Source organism: Capra hircus, chromosome 3 (genome assembly GCF_001704415.2).
Source record: "Capra hircus breed San Clemente chromosome 3, ASM170441v1, whole genome shotgun sequence".
Taxonomy (NCBI): domain Eukaryota; kingdom Metazoa; phylum Chordata; class Mammalia; order Artiodactyla; family Bovidae; genus Capra; species Capra hircus.
In genome coordinates, this window is record NC_030810.1 from 77,430,601 (window position 1) to 77,450,292 (window position 19,692).

The 19,692-nt window shown below is 39.6% G+C and overlaps 1 protein-coding gene across 1 annotated transcript in view; it reads right to left on the minus strand.

The window, feature by feature from the left end:
* Positions 1,079 to 19,692, minus strand: part of DBT (dihydrolipoamide branched chain transacylase E2) — a 44,368-nt gene continuing 25,754 nt past the window's right edge. The window contains exons 6-11 of the mRNA XM_005678045.3: positions 17,486 to 17,702; positions 12,613 to 12,779; positions 8,703 to 8,780; positions 7,023 to 7,214; positions 6,811 to 6,882; positions 1,079 to 2,615 (exon numbers count right to left, since the gene is read on the minus strand). Coding sequence (XP_005678102.2) covers positions 2,448 to 2,615; positions 6,811 to 6,882; positions 7,023 to 7,214; positions 8,703 to 8,780; positions 12,613 to 12,779; positions 17,486 to 17,702 — 894 coding nt within the window. The 3' untranslated portion in view covers positions 1,079 to 2,447. The remainder of the gene's footprint in view (positions 2,616 to 6,810; positions 6,883 to 7,022; positions 7,215 to 8,702; positions 8,781 to 12,612; positions 12,780 to 17,485; positions 17,703 to 19,692) is intronic.

Here is a 19,692-nt window from a genome sequence, read left to right on the forward strand (position 1 = left end):
TTTTCAGAATCAGTGGAATGCGCTACATAATGAATGGAACCTTGATTTTCTTGTTGGGCACTCCCAACAATAATTTGGGGCCAGTAACTTTGGCTTCTCCCCCATGGACATCTTGTGCCTCCCAACCGCCCAACATGCTAGTGAAGAACTTGAATCTCCTGAATTTTCCCCTTAAATTTCAACCTTTAGGAAAATGGTCAAGGCCCTGTTCTACCTAACTCCCACCCTATGATGGGTGGGGCCCCGTGGATCAGCACTGCTGCTAGGACTGTGCCCCGGGCTCCTTCTCCCTTCCAGGGGATCCTCTTATCTTAAAGGTCACACACACAATGGGAAGCCAATCCTTGACCGAATTCTCAGAGGATGAGACAAGAGAGAAGGTGGTAATGGCAGGGATTTATGATACAATAGGTAGCTCAAATATTTATTCTGAGCCAATGATGCTGGACTGTTAGGGGAACATATTGCATACTCAGGCTTCCCTGATGGCTCAGTGGTAAAGAATCCACTTGCAGTGTAGGAGACGTAGGTTTGATCTCTAGGTTGAGAAGGTCCCATGAAGAAGGGAATGGCTACCCACTCCAGCATTCTCGCCCAGAGAATCCCATGGACTGAGGAGCCTGGCAGGCTACAGTCCATGGGTCACAAAGAGTCGGACACTGCTGAAGTGACTGAGCACGCGTTACATATTCACTTCAAAACTCCTGTTCTCCTAGTTTCCACATTTCCTAAGTGAAGAAGAAATTTTTACTGATCACGCCTTTCTTCACTTAAAGTTCTGTAAATGCCATCAACACAAAACTGGTTACCTTATGGTACACCCCCTCCTGAGTTTCCCAGATGAGATCAATAACCTCTACCAGATGCTCTCACAGCACTCTGTTTTCTCTTCCTTAGAGGTTAATTATATCCTGATTTTTATGATTTTTAAGTATCTGTCTCCCCCCTAGACTGTAAGCCCAGTGAAGGCAAGAACCATGAGGATAGGCATTGTATACCCACTGCTTAGCACCACACTTAGTATACAGTTAATATTTAGATGTATAACAAATGTAAATAATAGAATACTATGCAGCCATTTAAAAGGATTATAATATGGAATCATTTATTGACTGATAATATAATGTTAAATTAAAAATCAAATTATAAAATAATAGATCCAGCACAATCTCATTTTCACAAAAAGAACAGCTATGTATACAGATACCTTGATCTAACTGTTAATAGTGGTAGGATTACGGATGATTTTATTTTCTTTGCAACTCTTCATATTATCTGAATTTTAAAAAGAATAACATTCATTAGATCCATTATTTTCTAACTTACACATGATTTCCATTTTGAAAAAAATCAAAAAGACATTAAAACAACTTTTCTGTCAAAAAACTTCACTTGAACAACAGGATTCACTTAGACAATATCAGAAACAGCCTGACTTTCTGATTCAAGTGGGCTTCTAAAAAAATGATCATGAGGATACCTTTATTTTTGTGCAAAACTTATTGTTTCATTTTAATGTCCACAATTACCCATTAATCTTCTCTCTCCCCTGATTCAAATTCCTTCTCAGGATATGGAGAACGGAACAGACTGTAATTTCTTAGTCTATCCTTTTTAGCTGAAGACCAAGAAAGTATATAAATAAAATTAAAAGGCAACGGATTTCTGAATGTAAGACAATGTCAGTGACTGGTACATTTCAAGTACCTTCCTCACATTGAAGCAAGGTTGTAAGAGTGACATTTCTCCCAATAAAACACTAAAACATTACCAAAATTCTAAAAGTTTATCCACTTTAAACAAAAACTTTCAATGGCCTTATAGGTTACAAAACTATAATTGGACATTTTAAGATTAGCTTATAATTTTCACTTTTAAAAGACATTACTTTATACAAATAAGACATTTACAGATGATAATAGCTACAGAACAACAGACTCCTGGATATCTTAAAAGGTAAATATAATTGCACTTACTTTATAAAATAATTTGCTTTATTGTGGGGAAATAGAAAATATATTTGCATATAAATTCCTTTCCCAAGTATAATGACACTCTCTAAGTTTCATTAAGAGTCAGTTTAAAATAAAATTTTAAAAAAGAGAGAGAGAGAAAATAGGGCAAATACTGTATATGGCTGTCTGTCTCTCAGTAATATTCACTGTATTCTTCCTGCCAGTTTCAGTCCATGGACACAAAGGTCTCAGCACCATATTAAGAAGTCATACTGTGACCTATGAAATGTGACAGCCCTGGGAGAACTAATATGCCATTACTCCTTTTCAGTAAAAGCCTAACAGAACAGTTGATCCCCTTTGTGCCTCGGAACCATAATCATATGTTACAAGTCATTTACAATACAAACTGCAGTGAGGAACGCGTGCTGCACAGCTGGGCTCTACGCGTTCTTCGGAAGCTCAGAACGTTCAAGGATGTCTGATCAATCTTCATTTCAGATCTAGTAGCATAAAAGCTGGGTTTTCTAAGTAGGATTTCCACAAATTAGAGAAGCGTGACACTGTAGCGCCATCGATAATTCTGTGATCAGCTGACCAGCTCACGTTCATTATCTGGACCTTACAGACTTCCCCTTTCTCGTTAAATCGGGGAAGGGCCTATAAATAAGGAAAATAACAAAGAGTCAGCCTTCACTTGCACAAAGTAAGCTCTAGCAATAGCAACGCTGAAAGATTAGGCAAATCTCCCTCCCTATAACAGAGAAGAAGTGGGCATCCCAAGTAACTTTTGAAAATGCTGACTCCTACCTTTCCCATCTTTGCAAGTGTGTGCTTCAAGCTTTCAGCTTCTCCAAGGTATTTCCTGTCCCCTGTATAATTTCTACATGTACGGTAAATTTCATTTCAGATTTCTCAATGATTTAACAGCTAGTTACCGAGTACCTACTATGTACCAGGTACTTTCTAGACTCTGGGGAAAAAGCAATGCATAAAACAAATAACAATCCTCACCCTCCTGAAGCGAACATTTTATTATATAGTGTTAAATAGCAAAAAGTGCAAAGGAAAGAAGTAAAGCACTTTGGAACAGAGACGGAGATTGTAGGCAGGAGGTGGGAATAGGGGAGGAGGTGCATGGTTTTTTTTCTTTTTTTTTGACAGGCAGGCAGGGAAAGCTTCACTAGGAAGGTGTCCTCACTGTAGGCAGGGGGGAGCTAGCCATCTCGACACCTGGAAAGACAGAAGGGAAGCTTGGCTGGAGCACTGGAGGACCAGCAGAATCAGCAAGGCAGCCGCAGTGGAAGGGCTGGGTGAGAGAAGGGAGGTGAGGTCACAGAGGGAACAGGCTGAAAGTGGGGCATGTTGTAACGACAAGAGTGATGGTTCCCAGTCTGTCTTTGATTTTTTAAAAAACAGATTAAAAAAACCCCTAATTCATTGTAAGTATTTTAAAATATATATATACTAAAATGAATTACTAAAATAAATATAAAGGTATACAAAATACAAGACCCACTTTTTATTGATAGGTTCATTAGACATAAAACCACTCTGTCGAAAGGCAGTGACTTTTTTTTTAATGCTAGGCTATCTACCAGCTAATACAGACTTCTGTGATGGCTGCATACCTCATGGAATATTTAAAATTAAATATTAAAGCTGGAATGTTTAAAAGCTTTCCATCTTTGTCCCATTTTAACATTACCTAATGAGCAGACAACTTTCTGAAGAAACTGGAGATCATTCTTTCCCGGTCAGTTATTCTTGGCTGTAGTGATGATTAATCCCTGGAAATGTGACCCATTCCCAAATCACAATTAAAGAAGTGATCTGTTTTTGTAAGTAGCTTGTTATTCTCGATACTGTAAGTCTCCACACCTTATTGTTGAAACTGGAATGCTCCATAGAAATAAACCTAAAAAGATGCCTCTGTCACATTTGATGGACCTGAGTATTTAAGACCCACACTGGTGACTTCCTTGGTGGTCCAGCGGTTAAGACTCTGAGCTTCCAATGCAGGGAGTGCGGGTTTGATCTGGTCAGGGAACTAAGATCTCATACGCTGCATACCGCAGCCAGAAAAAGAAAGACCCACATTGGAAGAATTCTCCAAAAATAAGCCTATCTTTCCATTGTGATTTGTCAGTGTAATTCTAACATTCCTGAGAAAAATATATAAGAATCTCATGGGCAGAAATACTGTCCATTTATATATTCATGCCTATCCTCTGAATTTACTAAAAATGAATCCAATTAATTTATAACCATTCTGCCTTTTCTACCTAAGCTAATAAACTTCTTACTGCGTTTTATCTGGGGAGAAAGGGGCAAGCTGGCAATGAAAATTTCTAAGCCCTACCCTCTTTCTGTAATCAGTGGTGGTTCAGTCGCCAAGTCGTACCTGACTCTTTGTCACCCCATGGACTGCAGCCTGCCAGGCTCCTCTGTCCATGGGATTCTCCAGGCAGGAACACTGGAGTGGGTTGCCATTCCTTTCTCCAGGGGATTTTCCTGACCCAGGAATTGAACCCGGGTCTCCTGCACTGCATGCAGATTCTTTGCCTACCATCTTTCTGTAATTATCTCTTCATAGCCTGGATATGACAGTCACGGCCTGACATGGGTCCCCGTCACACAGAGTGGCACCAGCCTAGGGCCATGCAGGCCACTGCAGCTACTTTCCCTTCACTTTGGAGTGAGGCGAGAAGCCTTTTGAAGTTTCTGAGCACAAGGGCCAGTCACTGAAAGGGGACGACTTCAGGAGGAGCATGTGTGAGGATGGGTGGTAAGGGAAGAAGCAGGAAACTGGAGATGCTTTACTAGACTTCGAAGCAGGAAAGATGAGTTTGGCATTCAAAGGGGAGATCTGGTCTGGAGACCTAAACTTGGAAGCCATCAGCATCTAAATGGTATTTAAAGCCACTGAGACTAGATCAGACAAAGAAAAGGGCTGGAACTGAGCCCAGGGGTACTCCAGTGTTTAGAAATTGGGAGATGAGGAGGTATGGGCAAAGGAGACTCAGAGAGAACAGGCACTAGACAGGGAGAAAACAGACCGGCAAGGTTTTCTTCATGTCACAATGAAAAAGGTTTTCCAAGGAGGTGGCATTGATCAACTTAAGTGTAGCTGATAGGTCAAGAAACATAAGGACTGGGAACTGAGAAATGTGGAGGATTTCATGTTTTAAGACTATTTAGTGACAGTTTAAAATTTACAATGAAAACAGAAAATAGCAAAGGAAAGATGACACAAAGGGAGAAAAAAATGAAATATTATTTGTCCCTACCCAACAAAGATTAGCAGCTCTATTAAGTCGCTATGAAGATTTATCCTCTAAGAGGTATACTTCATAGCCTGAGAAAACCTTGGGTAAGATGATTCTGAAAAAAATACATCTCACACAGATCACTGTACACCAATGTTCATAGCAGCATTATTCACAATTGCTGAAAAAGTGGAAACAGCCCAAATATTCACCAGAGATGAATAGATTAACAACATATAGTATATGCACACAGAATTTCAGTTTGGGATGATAAAACTTAGCTCATGTGAATGTGAATGTAACTACTGCTGCGACCATATACTTAAAAATGATTAAAATGGTAAACTTTGTTATGTATAGCTTACCACAAGAATATATCTATATATATAGTTCAGAAGAAAACAAATCACTTTCAGAGGAGATGGGAAAACAAAACTTTGTCAAATAGGTATGATGGCTTGTTTATAAACTGAAAAAGGTCAGAAATTAGTGAGAAACAAATGCTGAATTCTTGCTGGAGGGAGAATGAGTGACTGAAGTTATCCCTTAGAGAAACTCCTGATTTGGATGGAACAGTGTCATGCATGTGTTCTTATTTTTTTCTCCCCATCTCCTCTGTGTGCCAGAGGGGAAAACAGAGCTAGAAGAGGGAGCAACTTAGCAGCCAAAGCACCACCTGCTAGAAAACAAATCAAAGGCTGAGCGCAAGTTTCTGCAAATGTTTTGGATGCTGACATGAAAGTAATAAATTCATGAAAAACAAGTCTAAGAGATGCTCCATGTGGAAGCATTACAAATACAGAGAAGAAAGGTTCTTCTAAAAACATGGAGATCAAAATCAAGGTTAACGTAGTGACAATGCCATTTAATAATGGAGGTATTGAAATGGTATCTATGAGCTTATTTCTTTAACTCTGGTGGTTCTCAACCCTGAGTTAATGGGGATGCCCAAGCCCGAGGCCCCCAAATTCTGGTGCAGTTGGTACAGGGTAAGCTTGGGCATTTTTTTCACGCCCTCCAGATGATTCTAATGTGCAACCAGGGTTAAGAATCACTGCAATTCTTACTCTAAGTCAGTCTCCTATAACAGGGCCATAGTTCACTCATGCTGGAACCACCTGTGTTCTTGTTTAATATGTAAGTTTTGGAGGCTCTGTCCCCAAGGCCAAGAAATCTGCATTCTTAACTAGCATTCCCAGTGATTCTTGAACAGAGCAAAGTTTGAGAAAATTGCTCTCAGTGGTGTCTCACCATTATATATAAATAATTTTGGCTGTTATTCTTTGGCATTCTGAAATTAAGATATTTTGATAGACTCAGACTGGCTACATTTGTGATTACTCATAAACACACACATCTGTGCCTGGCATAATCCACAATGATTGATCCATACAGAAACGATCCAGATCACGAGTACTCTACAGAGTAGTGTAGGCCTAGTTCTTCTGAAGAAATAACTGGCTTATTAAGCCCAATGCCATACTTGAACCTACAAAGTAAGGGGGGAAAACCTCAGAAATAAGTACTCTTTGTTTTCACTCTCTCAATTTGCTTAAACTCTTTTGTCAACTATTTAATAAACATACCTTAATTGTTCCCAGGGCCCCAATTGCCACTTCAGGTGGAAGTATCACTGGTTTGGCATAGGTACCACCAATCTAAAAAAAAGAGAAAAAGTAAGATAGGGAAATTAAGCTTTTGAGGAACAAACGGCAAATGAAAGTTTCTATTTTTAACTGAGCATATGATCAAAATTCTTAAGTTATGGTTTATGTACTGGAACACTGCTGTTACTCACTGATCCAATGTTGGAAAGAGTGAATGTTCCTCCGATAAGGTCATTGGTGCTGAGCTGACCCGCAGAGCCCAATTTCTGGAGGCGGTTCAATTCAGTGGCGATCTCAAATACGGAACGGATCTGAACATTTTTCACATTAGGTACAATCAAGCCCTGCTCTGTATCCATCGCTATTCCAATGTTATGAGAAGCCTAGAAACAAGCAAACAATTATATAGTAGCCCTTTCACAGGCGCACAGAAAAGAAAGGCTCAACCCTCACTGCCTTATGGACTTAACTATCAAAACTTATTTTCACTAGATTGATGGTAATTTTTAAAAACTTTTCATTTATTTTTATTTATTCATTTTTGGCTGTGTTAGGTCTTCACTGGTACACGCAGGCTTTCTCTAGTTGCAGTGAGCATGGGAGCTACTCTCTAGTAGTGGTAAATGGGTTTCTCATTGTGGTGGCTTCTCTTGTTGACCCCACAGGCTCTAGGGCACGTGGGCTTCAGCAGCTGTTGCTAGCAGGCTCTGTAACATGAGCTTGAGAGTTGTGATGCACGGGCTTGATTTGCCCCGTGGCATGTGGAATCAGGGATTGAACCCATGTCCCCTGCATTGGTTCATTGATTTTCAAAACTAAATGAAAAGCTTTTAAAAATTACCATCAATCTAGTTTTTAGTTTTATCCATTGGACCACCAGGGAAGTCCAGTAACGGCTTAAAAGGAATGATTTTTAAAGGTTTTTTTGAAAAAGATAAACTAGGGCAACAGATTATTTTCATACATTGTTAGTGGAAGTGTAAGCTGGCATAGACTTCCGGGAGAACATTTAACATTAGGTACCAACATTTACAAAAATGTGTGCTAAGGGGATAAATGCAGAAGTATGTAGAGATGCACAGAGATGTTGAGTCAGATTATCTCTAAGACGTAGAAACTATACACGATCAAAATGTTTGTCATTAAGTCACTGGCTAAACAGATGATAAAGCTGTATTTACTGACACAATGATGTCTAAAACATATTATATGGAAAAGAAAATAGTTAAAATTTTAACTAAAAAACTATAATATTACATATATATTATATATAGAATTCCATATATTTTTTAACTGTATAAAAATAAAATCCTAGACAGACATACATCTCAGCATAAACAGTTATCTTAGGGTCATGAGACTGAAGGTGAATATCAATATTTTCTGGTTTGAATTATTTGCAACAAGTATATACTTAATGAGAAAACTGTATTAATCATATGGAAAAATTTTAGATTCAACCCCCCTCCCCCAGAATATAAACCTCACTTCTTGGTTGTATATTTCTAATAAGAATAATAAGTAAGAGCCAGCATCCTCAAAACAGTTCTCAGTCTTCATAAACTTTGACTCCAAACAGAAGAGTTCACTCAACAGAATTTAAACTTTCATTAATTTGCTCATTTAAATTGGTCTTGCTTTTTAAAACTGCAGGAATTCCACTTCAAGCTCTCTTCTCTTTGAGGGGAGTGTGTGTAGTGTGAAAAATGTAACCCACTGCCTCACAGCTATGTATTTCCAATATTCTAACCAGAAAACCAAAAGGGGTTAAAAATGGAAATCTGTATATCTGAAGAGTGTTGTTAATTATTAACCTACAAGCACATTTGCACTTTTATTTAAACAAAATATTTTCACAACACATAGCCAACCTTGTATGTTATGTTCTGGCAGTTTTCATCCACAGAAGCATTAAGAATAGGAAACTGCAGTAATCCCAAAGAAGCAGCCTGTTTAAGAGGGAGAAAATGCAACATTAACACTTTTAACTCTGAAAGGATAGGTAGGAGATTTGAAGTGTTAAAAGGTGAAGGATGGAGGGAGAGAACTCTTCTGTAAATTGAATTTAATCTCAAGTCTACAGGTACCAGGCATATTTCTCCTAACTTATCGTCCAGAAATGTGGAATTAGGTTACCCTTATCAATTAAGAATAAAAGATAAAGTAGTCAAGGTAGCTTGTACACGCTAAGGAGATTTTCAAAATAACTATGAAGATTGACTAAAACACTAAAAGAAAAGTCTAAATTCTCGTGTTTTCCTCATTTACATGTAGAGTGTTAAGATTTCCATGAGAAGAAAACCTCCAGTTCAAAGAAACACTTTGAATTAAAACCCGAAAAAGCAGTTAATTATTTCCCTGTGTAGAAAGAACAAGTGACAAGGATTTGAGAAGCTAGTGTTGTAGCTGGTGTCCCTGGCCAAGAGAAGGGCAGAGCTGATGCAAACACTGACTTTAGAGCTCATCTCCCCAAACTGATGGCATTTCTGTCTTCCCACTCTGTCTTCCCCTGCTTTAATCTCTCTCCTTTTTTCTCTTCTGTCCATATTCAGATTTCCCTGTCTCCAAAATGTTCTCTATAGCTGTTTCTCTGCCCATTCGCGATATAATCAAAGTCAGACATCGCATTTGGTTGTCATGCCTTGCAATCAGTTTAAAAACTAAAAAAATTAAAATGCTTAAAATTGATGGTAAAAAGAATTCTTTCCCCCACTACCTTCATCTTGTCCAATTAACGGTCTGTTATATGCATTGTGTTGTGTTACTTTTGTGGGTGGGTGGTCTTGACCGAAAAAAAGAAATCATATCCCTGAACTGGAAAGTTAAGGAGTTTTATAAAGCATTTGATTTGATAACTATAACTTTAATCTTCTTTATCTAAAACAATCCATTCAGTTCAGTCAGTTCAGTCACTCAGTCATGTCCGACTCTTTGTGACCCCATGGACTGCAGCACGCCAGGCTTCCCTGTCCATCACCAACTCCCGGAGCTTGCTCAAACTCATGTCCATCGCGTTGGTGATGCCATCTAACCATCTTATCCTCTGTTGTCCCCTTCTCTTCCTGCCTTCAATCTTTCCCAGCATCAGGGTCTTTTCCAATGAGTTGGTTCTTTGCATCAGGTGGCCAAAGTACTGGAGTTTCAGCTTCAGCATCAGTCCTTTCAATGAATATTCCAGACTGATTTCCTTTAGGATGGACTGGTTGGATCTCTTTCCAGTCCAAGGGACTCTCAAGAGTCTTTTCCAACACCACAGTTCAAAATAGTCCAACTCTCACATCCATACATGACCACTGGAAAAACCGTAGCTTTGACTAGACAGATCTTTGTTGGTAATGTCTCTGATTTTTAATATGTTGTCTAGGTTGGTCATAACTTTTCTTCCAAGGAGCAAATGTCTTTTAATTTCATGGCTGCAGTCATCATCTGCAGTGATTTTGGAGCCCCTCAAAATAGAATCTCTCAGTTTTCTTTGTTTCCTAATCTACTTGCCATGAAGTGATGGAACCAGATGCCATGATCTTAGTTTTCTTAATGCTGAGTTTTAAATCAACTTTTCACTCTCCTCTTTCACTTTCATCAAGAGGCTCTTTAGTTCTTCTTCACTTATACATTACAAACAGTATTTTGAGTACAATCCAAATTTTGTAAAAGGAAAAACAAGGTATGTGTCCACAGATATGAGGTCATTTTTCCCCTGAACAATACTTTAACCGTCATTTGTATCCATGCCCTGTCTGCCTTAACATATTTTTTCAGGTTCTCCTCTTCCTCAATTTCTTTCATTCCCCAAACCCAACTAACAGCAACCAAGCTTCAACCTCAGCAATACTTTATTTAGTAAGTTCTGGTTGACCTTTTCTTCTCACTTGGTGTGGGAGGCTGAATCAAAAGCCCCAATCTTGTGTGCCTCCATATACAAATCCTTTGGCAGTGCTCTTGCAAGCTGATTCTGAGCTAAGTTATATGACTCGCTTTGGTCAGTGAATTAAAAACAAACTAGGTGCAGCGCAGCTTGGGCAAAGTGCTTACATTTTGCTTCCTCTCTTCATCTGTCAGTACTGAGCCCATGAGTAGGCTGATATACTGGGCAGATAGGAGAGACATGGGAAGAGAAACGAGTGAAGCTCACTGAGGTCATCCTACAGCAGCTGGCCCCTTAGGCAACCTACTAGCTGTCTGTAGACATATGAGTGGGCTCTGCCAAGATCAGCAGACTGGCTGTGCTCATGAGAAATAATAAGTGAAGATTGCAGACTACAGAGAAATAGACTATAGATCCATGAGAAATAATAAATGGCTAACTGTTTCAAACCATTAAATCTGGGGGTGGTTTGTCATTCAGCAATAGACACACTTGGCTTTTAAGTGACTTCTTGGTTCTGCTATCATCAAACCACTGACCCCACTCACCATCTGCCACTGCCTAGGCAACTCAACTTCTATCTACCTCTTAAACACTGATGGAAAACCCTGAGCCTTCTTTTCTTCTCCTTTGCACATAATTTGAGGATCTCATCCACGAGTTTCAACGGCTGTGCCTCCTCAGAGCTGTAATATAGCCTAGATCCCTCATTATTGGCACCTACTACATCTCATGTTTATAGAGCATCTCTTTCCTCGATAGGGTAGTTGTTAAAAAGATGGAGATACAGGAGAACAGCTTCTGTCTTACAAGACTCAGCATCAGTGAAGAGACAGTAGAGGGTAAATACTTTCAATACACTGAGGTAAGCTGCAATGAGAAACAAAAGGCTTGTTTAACTCAGACTATGATAACCACCAGCTTTTGTAGGAGGCTACACTGGAACAAAATTTGGTGTTTAGGATGTACACACATTTGATCAAGGGAGGAGGCTGTACTTCAGGTAGAGTTGTATATTCCAGGAGCTACACATAGCTTAATCTGACTATAGCAGGTAGGGGGTGACTGAGAGAGAAGACATGAAAAGTGGGCAGCAAAGGCTCATAGAAATATTCTGTTATGCCATAATAAGGCATTTACAAACCATCCTGAAAGGGAACCACTGAAAAGAACCAGGGGCTAATACAGTAATTTGATTTATAGGGGAACAGTCTTGGTGCAGTGCGCAAAGCGCTTGCGGGAAGCTGCACTGCAGTTAGAGACAACAGCACACACTCTTTTTTAGAAAAATGGACCAGAATGAAAACTTAGCTTCTCCACTTGTTAGAAATAAGTCCTTGACAAGTTTGTCAGCTTCTCTGAGTGACAATTTCCTTAAATGGAAAGAGGGAATAGCAATTATTTACACATTAGCATTATTCTGATGGTTAAAAGAGAACATATATACAGCATGCTTCGTACAGAATTGGGCAGAAGGCAGCTGCTTCCTAAATAGTGGTTAGTGAGCTGTGCAAGCTCAGCTGATGGTCTTATTCTTTTTATACTGGTCCCAAGGTCCTAGAAATGATTCCTAAAAGCCTCATATGTTCATTGAAAAGTGAAAAATCAATCCTGAGTCTCACTTTTTTTCAAATCAGGATTTTGCTGGCATGATCCTTTCTGAATTAAAGGCTTTACCTACCTGGCAGGACAATCCCGACCTAGTTCAAAGAGATAAGTAGATAAAAATCTGACACAAACAATTTCAATTTTATAAACTTCTGTGAAACAAAGAGAGTGTATCTGTACATTTTTCTAACTATGTGATATCATGAGAATGTTACTTTTATTCAAACCCATACTTAACACACTGCATATCTGCAAAACAATATTTATATATCTAACTCAAGCCTTGCTAGAAATGAATGAAATCTTACTTTTAAGAAGAAGGGCATAAAGGAAAGTTTAATTCCACGAGCAAAAGCAATGGGTTTTAATTCTTCTCGTAGCTTCACCAGTTCAGTAAGGTCAACCTCATCACAATACCCAAGATGAGGTATCTTCAGGGCTGCAGACATGGTCTTGACCATTGCTTTGTGAAAGCCTAGAAAAAACACACATAGTTGTTTTTGTTCTTAAAACCTTTGATCCCTTCAACAACTGTAATAGAAGGTTCTCGAATGTCGCTTCAGTTCAGTCAGTTCAGTTCAGTTACTCAGTCGTGTCCAACTCTTTGCGACCCCATGAATCGCAGCACGCCAGGCCTCCCTGTCCATCACCATCTCCCGGAGTTCACTCAAACTCATATCCATCGAGTCGGTGATGCCATCCAGCCATCTCATTCTCTGTCATCCCCTTCTCTCCTGCCCCCAATCCCTCCCAGCATCAGGGTCTTTTCCAATGAGTCATCTCTTCACATGAGGTGGCCAAAGTACTGGAGTTTCAGCTTTAGCATCAGTCCTTCCAAAGAACACCCAGGGCTGATCTCCTTTAGAATGGACTGGTTGGATCTCCTTGCAGTCCAAGGGACTCTCAAGAGTCTTCTCCAACACCACAGTTCAAAGCCATCAATTCTTTGGCACTCAACCTTCTTCACAGTCCAACTCTTACATCCATATGTGACCACTGAAAAACCATAGCCTTGACTAGACGGACCTTTGTTGACAAAGTAATGTCTCTGCTTTTGAATATGCTGTCTAGGTTGGTCACAGAGAAGGCAACGGGATCCCACTCCAGTACTCTTGACTGGAAAATCCCATGGATGGAGAAGCCTGGAAGGCTGCAGTCCATGGGGTGGCTGAGGGTCGGACATGACTGAGCGACTTCACTTTCACTTTTTACTTTCCTGCATTGGAGAAGGAAATGGCAACCCACTCCAGCGTTCTTGCCTGGAGAATCCCAGGGATGGAGGAGCCTGGTGGGCTGCCATCTATGGGGTCGCACAGAGTCAGACACAACTGAAGCAATTTAGCAGCAGCAGCAGCAACAGCAGGCTGGTCATAACTTTCCTGCCAAGGAGTAAGCGTCTTTCAATTTAATGGCTGCAGTCACCATCTGCAGTGATTTTAGAGCCCCTCAAAATAGTCTGACACTATTTCCCCATCTATTTCCCATGAAGTGATGGGACCAGATGCCATGATCTTCGTTTTCTGAATGTTGAGCTTTAAGCCAACTTTTTCACTCTCCTCTTTCACTTTCATCAAGAGGCTTTTTAGTTCCTCTTCACTTTCTGCAGTAAGGGTGGTGTCATCTGCATATCTGAGGTTATTGATATTTCTCCCGGCAATCTTGATTCCAGCTTGTGCTTCTTCCAGCCCAGCGTTTCTCATGATGTACTCTGTATATAAGTTAAATAAGCAGAATGACAATATATAGCCTTGACGTACTTCTTTTCCTATTTGGAACCAGTCTGTTGTTCCATGTCCAGTTCAAACTGTTGCTTCCTGACCTGCATATAGGTTTCTCAAGAGGCAGGTCAGGTGGTCTGGTATGCCCATCTCTTTCAGAATTTTCCACAGTTTATTGTGATCCACACAGTCAAAGGCTTTGGCATAGTCAATAAAGCAGAAATAGATGTTTTTCTGGAACTCTCTTGCTTTTTCCATGATCCAGCGGATGTTGGCAATTTGATCTCTGGTTCCTCTGCCTCTTCTAAAACCAGCTTGAACATCTGGAAGTTCACAGTTCACGTATTGCTGAAGCCTGGCTTGCAGAATTTTGAGCATTACTTTACTAGCATGTGAGATGAGTGTAATTGTGCAGTAGTTTGAGCATTCTTTTGCATTGCCTTTCTTTGGGATTGGAATGAAAACGGACCTTTTCCAGTCCTGTGACCACTGCTGAGTTTTCCAAATTTGCTGGTCTATTGAGTGGAACACTTTCACAGCATCATCTTTCAGGATTTGAAAGAGCTTAACTGGAATTCCATCACCTCCACTAGCTTTGTTCACAGTGATGCTTTCTAAGGCCCACTTGACTCACATTCCAGGATGTCTGGCTCTAGGTGAGTGATCACACCATTGTGATTATCTGGGTCGTGAAGATCTTTTTTGTACAGTTCTTCTATGTATTCCTGCCACCTCTTCTTAATATCTTCTGCTTCTGTTAGGTCCATACCATTTCTGTCCTTTTTGAGCCCATCTTTGCATGAAATGTTCCCTTGGTATCTCTAATTTTCATGAAGAGATCTCTAGTCTTTCCCATTCTGTTCTTTTCCTCTATTTCTTTGCATTGATCACTGAGGAAGGCTTTCTTATCTCTTCTTGCTATTCTTTGGAATTCTGCATTCAGATGCTTATATCTTTCCTTTTCTCCTTTCCTTTTCACTTCGCTTCTTTTCACAGCTATTTGTAAGGCCTCCCCAAACAGCCATTTTGCTTTTTTGCATTTCTTTTCTATGGGGATGGTCTTAATCCCTGTCTCCTGTACAATGTCACAAACCTCCATCCATAGTTCATCAGGCACTCTGTCTATCAGATCTAGTCCCTTAAATCTATTTCTCACTTCCACTGTTTTGATTTAAGTCATACCTGAATGGTCCAGTGGTTTTCCGTACTTTCTTCAATTTAAGTCCGAATTTGGCAATAAGGAATTCATGATCTGAGCCACAGTCAGCTCCCAGTCTTGTTTTTGCTGACTGTATAGTGCTTCTCTATCTTTGGCTGCAAAGAATATAATCAATCTGATTTCGGTGTTGACCATCTGGTGATGTCCATGTGTAGAGTCTTCTCTTGTGTTGTTGGAAGAGGGTGTTTGCTATGACCAGTGTGTTCTCTTGCCCAAACTCTATTAGCCTTTGCCCTGCTTCATTCTGTATTCCAAGGCCAAATTTGCCTGTTACTCCAGGTGTTTCTTGACTTCCTACTTTTGCATTCCAGTCTCCTATAATCTTTTTTTGGGTGTTAGTTCTAAAAGGTCTTGTAGGTCTTCATAGAAGACCTTCAGCTTCTTCAGCATTATGGTTGGGGCATAGGTTAGGATTACCGTGATATTGAATGGTTTGCCTTGGAAACGAACAGAGATCATTCTCTCGTTTTTGAGATTGCATCCAACTACTGCATTTTGGACTCTTTTGTTGACCATGATGGCTACTCCATTTCTTCTCAGGGATTCCTGCCCACAGTAGTAGATGTAATGGTCATCTGAGTTAAATTCACCCATTCCAGTCCATTTTAGTTTGCTGATTCCTAGAAGGTCGATGTTTACTCTTGCCATCTCCTGTTTGACCACTTCCAATTTGCCTTGATTCATGGACCTAACATTCCAGGTTCCTATGCAATATTGCTCTTTACAGCATCGGACCTTGTTTCTATCACCAGTCATATCCACAATTGGGTACTGTTTTTGCTTTGGCTCCATCCTTTCATTCTTTTCTGGAGTTATTTCTCCATTGATCTCCAGTAGCATATTGGGCACTTACCGACCTGGGGAGTTCCTCTTTCAGTATCCTATCATTTTGCTTTTCATACCATTCATGGGGTACTCTCAATAAAACTCTTTCTCTTGGGCCTACCATCTTCATTACATATATTACATAGCTTGAAAGCCACTAATTTCAATGCTGAAGCATCGACTGTAGCACAACACCAGTGTCAAGTGTAATATGTAACAGGTGAGTGTTGCTAAGTCACTTCAGTCACGTCTGACTCTTTGCAACTCTATGGACTGTAGACTGCCAGGATCCTCTGTTCATGGGATTCTCCAGGTAAGAATGCTGGAGTGTGTTGCCATTCCCTCCTCCAGGGGATCTTCTCTACCCGGGGATTCAACCTGTGTCTCTTATGTCTCCTGCACTGGCAGATTCTTTGCCAACAGCACCACCCGGAAAGCCCAATAGCATAGGTAACTGCTTTCCCAGCTGTAGTGTATAAAAAATTCAAAAGGATGCAAGCCACGTATTTACACAATGGCTTTCTTGCAAAGTCACTTCTGGAAGTTAATCATCCTAAGAATTTGTACATAAATCAGAAGTACTTGTTTTGAAATCTAACAAAAAATAATAAATATTTAAAATATCCCTAACAAGTCTTCAAACAGAAAAATTATCTCCAAAATCATTGCAGATGGTGACTGCAGCCATGAAATTAAAAGAAGCTTGCTCCTTGAAAGAAAAGCTATGACCAACCTAGACAGCATATTAAAAAGCAGAGACATTACTTTGCCAACAAAGGTCTGTGTCGTCAAAGCTATGGTTTTTCCAGTGGTCATGTATGGATGTGAGAGTTGGACTATAAAGAAAGCTGAGCGCCGAAGAACTGATGCTTTTGAACTGTGGTGTTGGAGAAGACTCTTGAGGGTCCTTTGGACTGCAAGGAGATCCAACCAATCATTCCTAAAGGAAATCAGTCCTGAATTTTCATTGGAAGGATTGATACTGAAGCCAACACATGGGTCACCTGATGCGAAGAACTGACTCATTGGAAAAGACCCTGATGCTGGGAAAGATTAAAGGCAGGAGGAGAAGGGGAGGACAGAGGATGAGATGGTTGGATGGCACCACCGATTCAAAGGACCTGAGTTTGAGCAAGCTCCAGGAGTTGGTGATGGATCGGGAAGCCTGGCACATGCTGCAGTCCATGGGGTCACAAAGAGTCAGACACAACTGTGCGACTGAACTGAACTGAGCAAGTAGTAAAACAGAGAAATTATCTGTAGGCAAGTTTATATGCTAAGAAACCTGCCAACATATTACTCCTCAAAAATTATCAGTATATATTAAAGCTTTTCCTAGAAAAATTATAATTTCATAATGCTGAAGCAACTTCCCCCCAAATAAATGGCACTATTCCTTTACATTACTGTTATTATTACCTTTCATGGGTTCGGTTCTGTCTTTGCCTGTGAACACTGGAGGCTTTGATATTGGAATAGGAATAGTTCTGTCTTTTGGTTTTGGTGGAGGTGGCATAATTTCAGCTTTTGGTGAAGGAGGTAGTATAGCTCCTGTTTGCTTTTCCAGATAGTTGAGAATATCTTCTTTCAGTATTCTGCCATCTTTTCCTGAGCCAATAACTTCACTCAGCTTAATCTAAAAAAAGGGACACCTTTTTAATGCTAAAAATAAAACTACCTAAAAATAAATAAATCCATCATATGGTCTCTAAGTGGAATTAAATGAGCCGAAGGTAAAGTATCTCTGACCAATAAATTAGTATAAGGAAATAACATTTTCTTTATCCTAACAGAACAGTATAAACTATAACATTTTCATCATCTCAGTAGAATACTATGAAGTACAGCTACACTAGTCATTTGTTACTTTTCTACATACTGTTCATTTACCCATGTAGTAACAATGTAATATCTACATTGTATATAGCTACTTTTGAAAATATATTTTTAAACAACTATTTCTAAATGTCTTGCATAATTCTTATTGGATTTTTTCCCCTTTTCCTGAAGACTACATACGAAGAACTGAGCATTTAAAGAAGAGTTAAACACTGTAACAAATGCAGACCAATGTATCTGACCCTGGCTACCAGTATACACACAATGACTAAAATCATCATCCAACAAAAGCTCTCTGTAACAGCTACACTCTGCTATATTTAAAATGGACAATCAACAAAGACCTAATACACAGCTCAGAGAACTCTGCTCAACGATATGTGGAAGCCTGGGTGGGAGGGAGTCTGGGGGAGAATGAATACAGGTATATGTGTGGCTGACTCCCTTTGCTGTCCACCTGCATCTACCACAGCATCATTAATTGGCCATACTCCAATGTAAAATAAAATGTTTAAAACAAAAACTCTGTCAATTAGTTTTTTCCTGATGGTTGTTTTAGAAAGATCAGTACAAAACACTGAAATGACACAGGAAAGCTACATCATACATTTCTGTGGGTAGTCCTTCTATATGATTTTTTTAAATGGTAAAATGTTTACAGCTTTCAAAGCAATATAAAAGATCATTATTTCATCTAATACCTTAACAATCAAGTATTCCATAATACCATTTCTATTTCTCTATTTCAACAAATCATCTTCATATCTGAACACATTTAATGGCTAACAAATTTTCATTAAAGGTACAGAACATAATTTTCCTAAGCATTTCCCTGATTTTGACCACATATGTGCCTTCTAGTTTCTGACTATATAAAACGCTGGGAAGAATATATCCTAGATGACCTTCCCCAGTGGTAGGATAACTAGCTGAAGAGATATGAACATTTTAATGACTCTTACTATATATTCCCAAAATGTAAACATTTTTTCCCACTGTAACTAAACTACTTCTCTCAAAAAGAGACAAACAAAAACCCTGCACTGTGGGGCATAGTGGAAAGAACTCAGGCTTTGGAACCAGAAAGATCTGTGCTCACATCCCCAGTTGAGCTACTTATTTGATTGTAGGCAACCCAATCAATTTCTCTTTCCTTTCTCATCTCATCAGAAAGCAGATAATCCAAACCAGCTTGCAGGGTTATTGTGAGGATTAGCTGTAATGTTATGTACGGCATCTGGCTCAGAAGTGCTGAAACGATGGAGGCAACAATTGTTGAGGCAGTATTAATCATTGAGAGCACTGGTTTTAGAGTCTTGGAGATTCACTTTGGAATCCCAGTTCTATTATTGTGTTAGCTATGTGACCCTGGACCAGTTATTTGACCTCTCCAAGTCTTACAAAAGTCTATTATTTCACAGAGTTGTGAAGATTAAAAATAAGATGACATATAAATTATTAGCACAATGCCCAGGACCCATCTTGCTTTGAAGATTAAGCATCAATGACTGGCAAGTAAGAGGGAACACAAAAGACCAGCCTCTATGACTGAAGTCAACACTATGGTGTTTTCCATCTCCCTGGGATCCAGCAGATCCTTGAGACCATATCCATGCCTGGACCATTTCCCATCCCTTCCCTGCACTGCTTCCATTCTTCCTAGTAAAGATGATCACTCTTTCAATTAATTAATCACATGTTCCCAAACACCTGTCTCAAGCTATGCTTCTAGGGTACCTGATCTAAGACTCTAGAATTTACAAGTATTCAATAATCAGTAGCCCTGA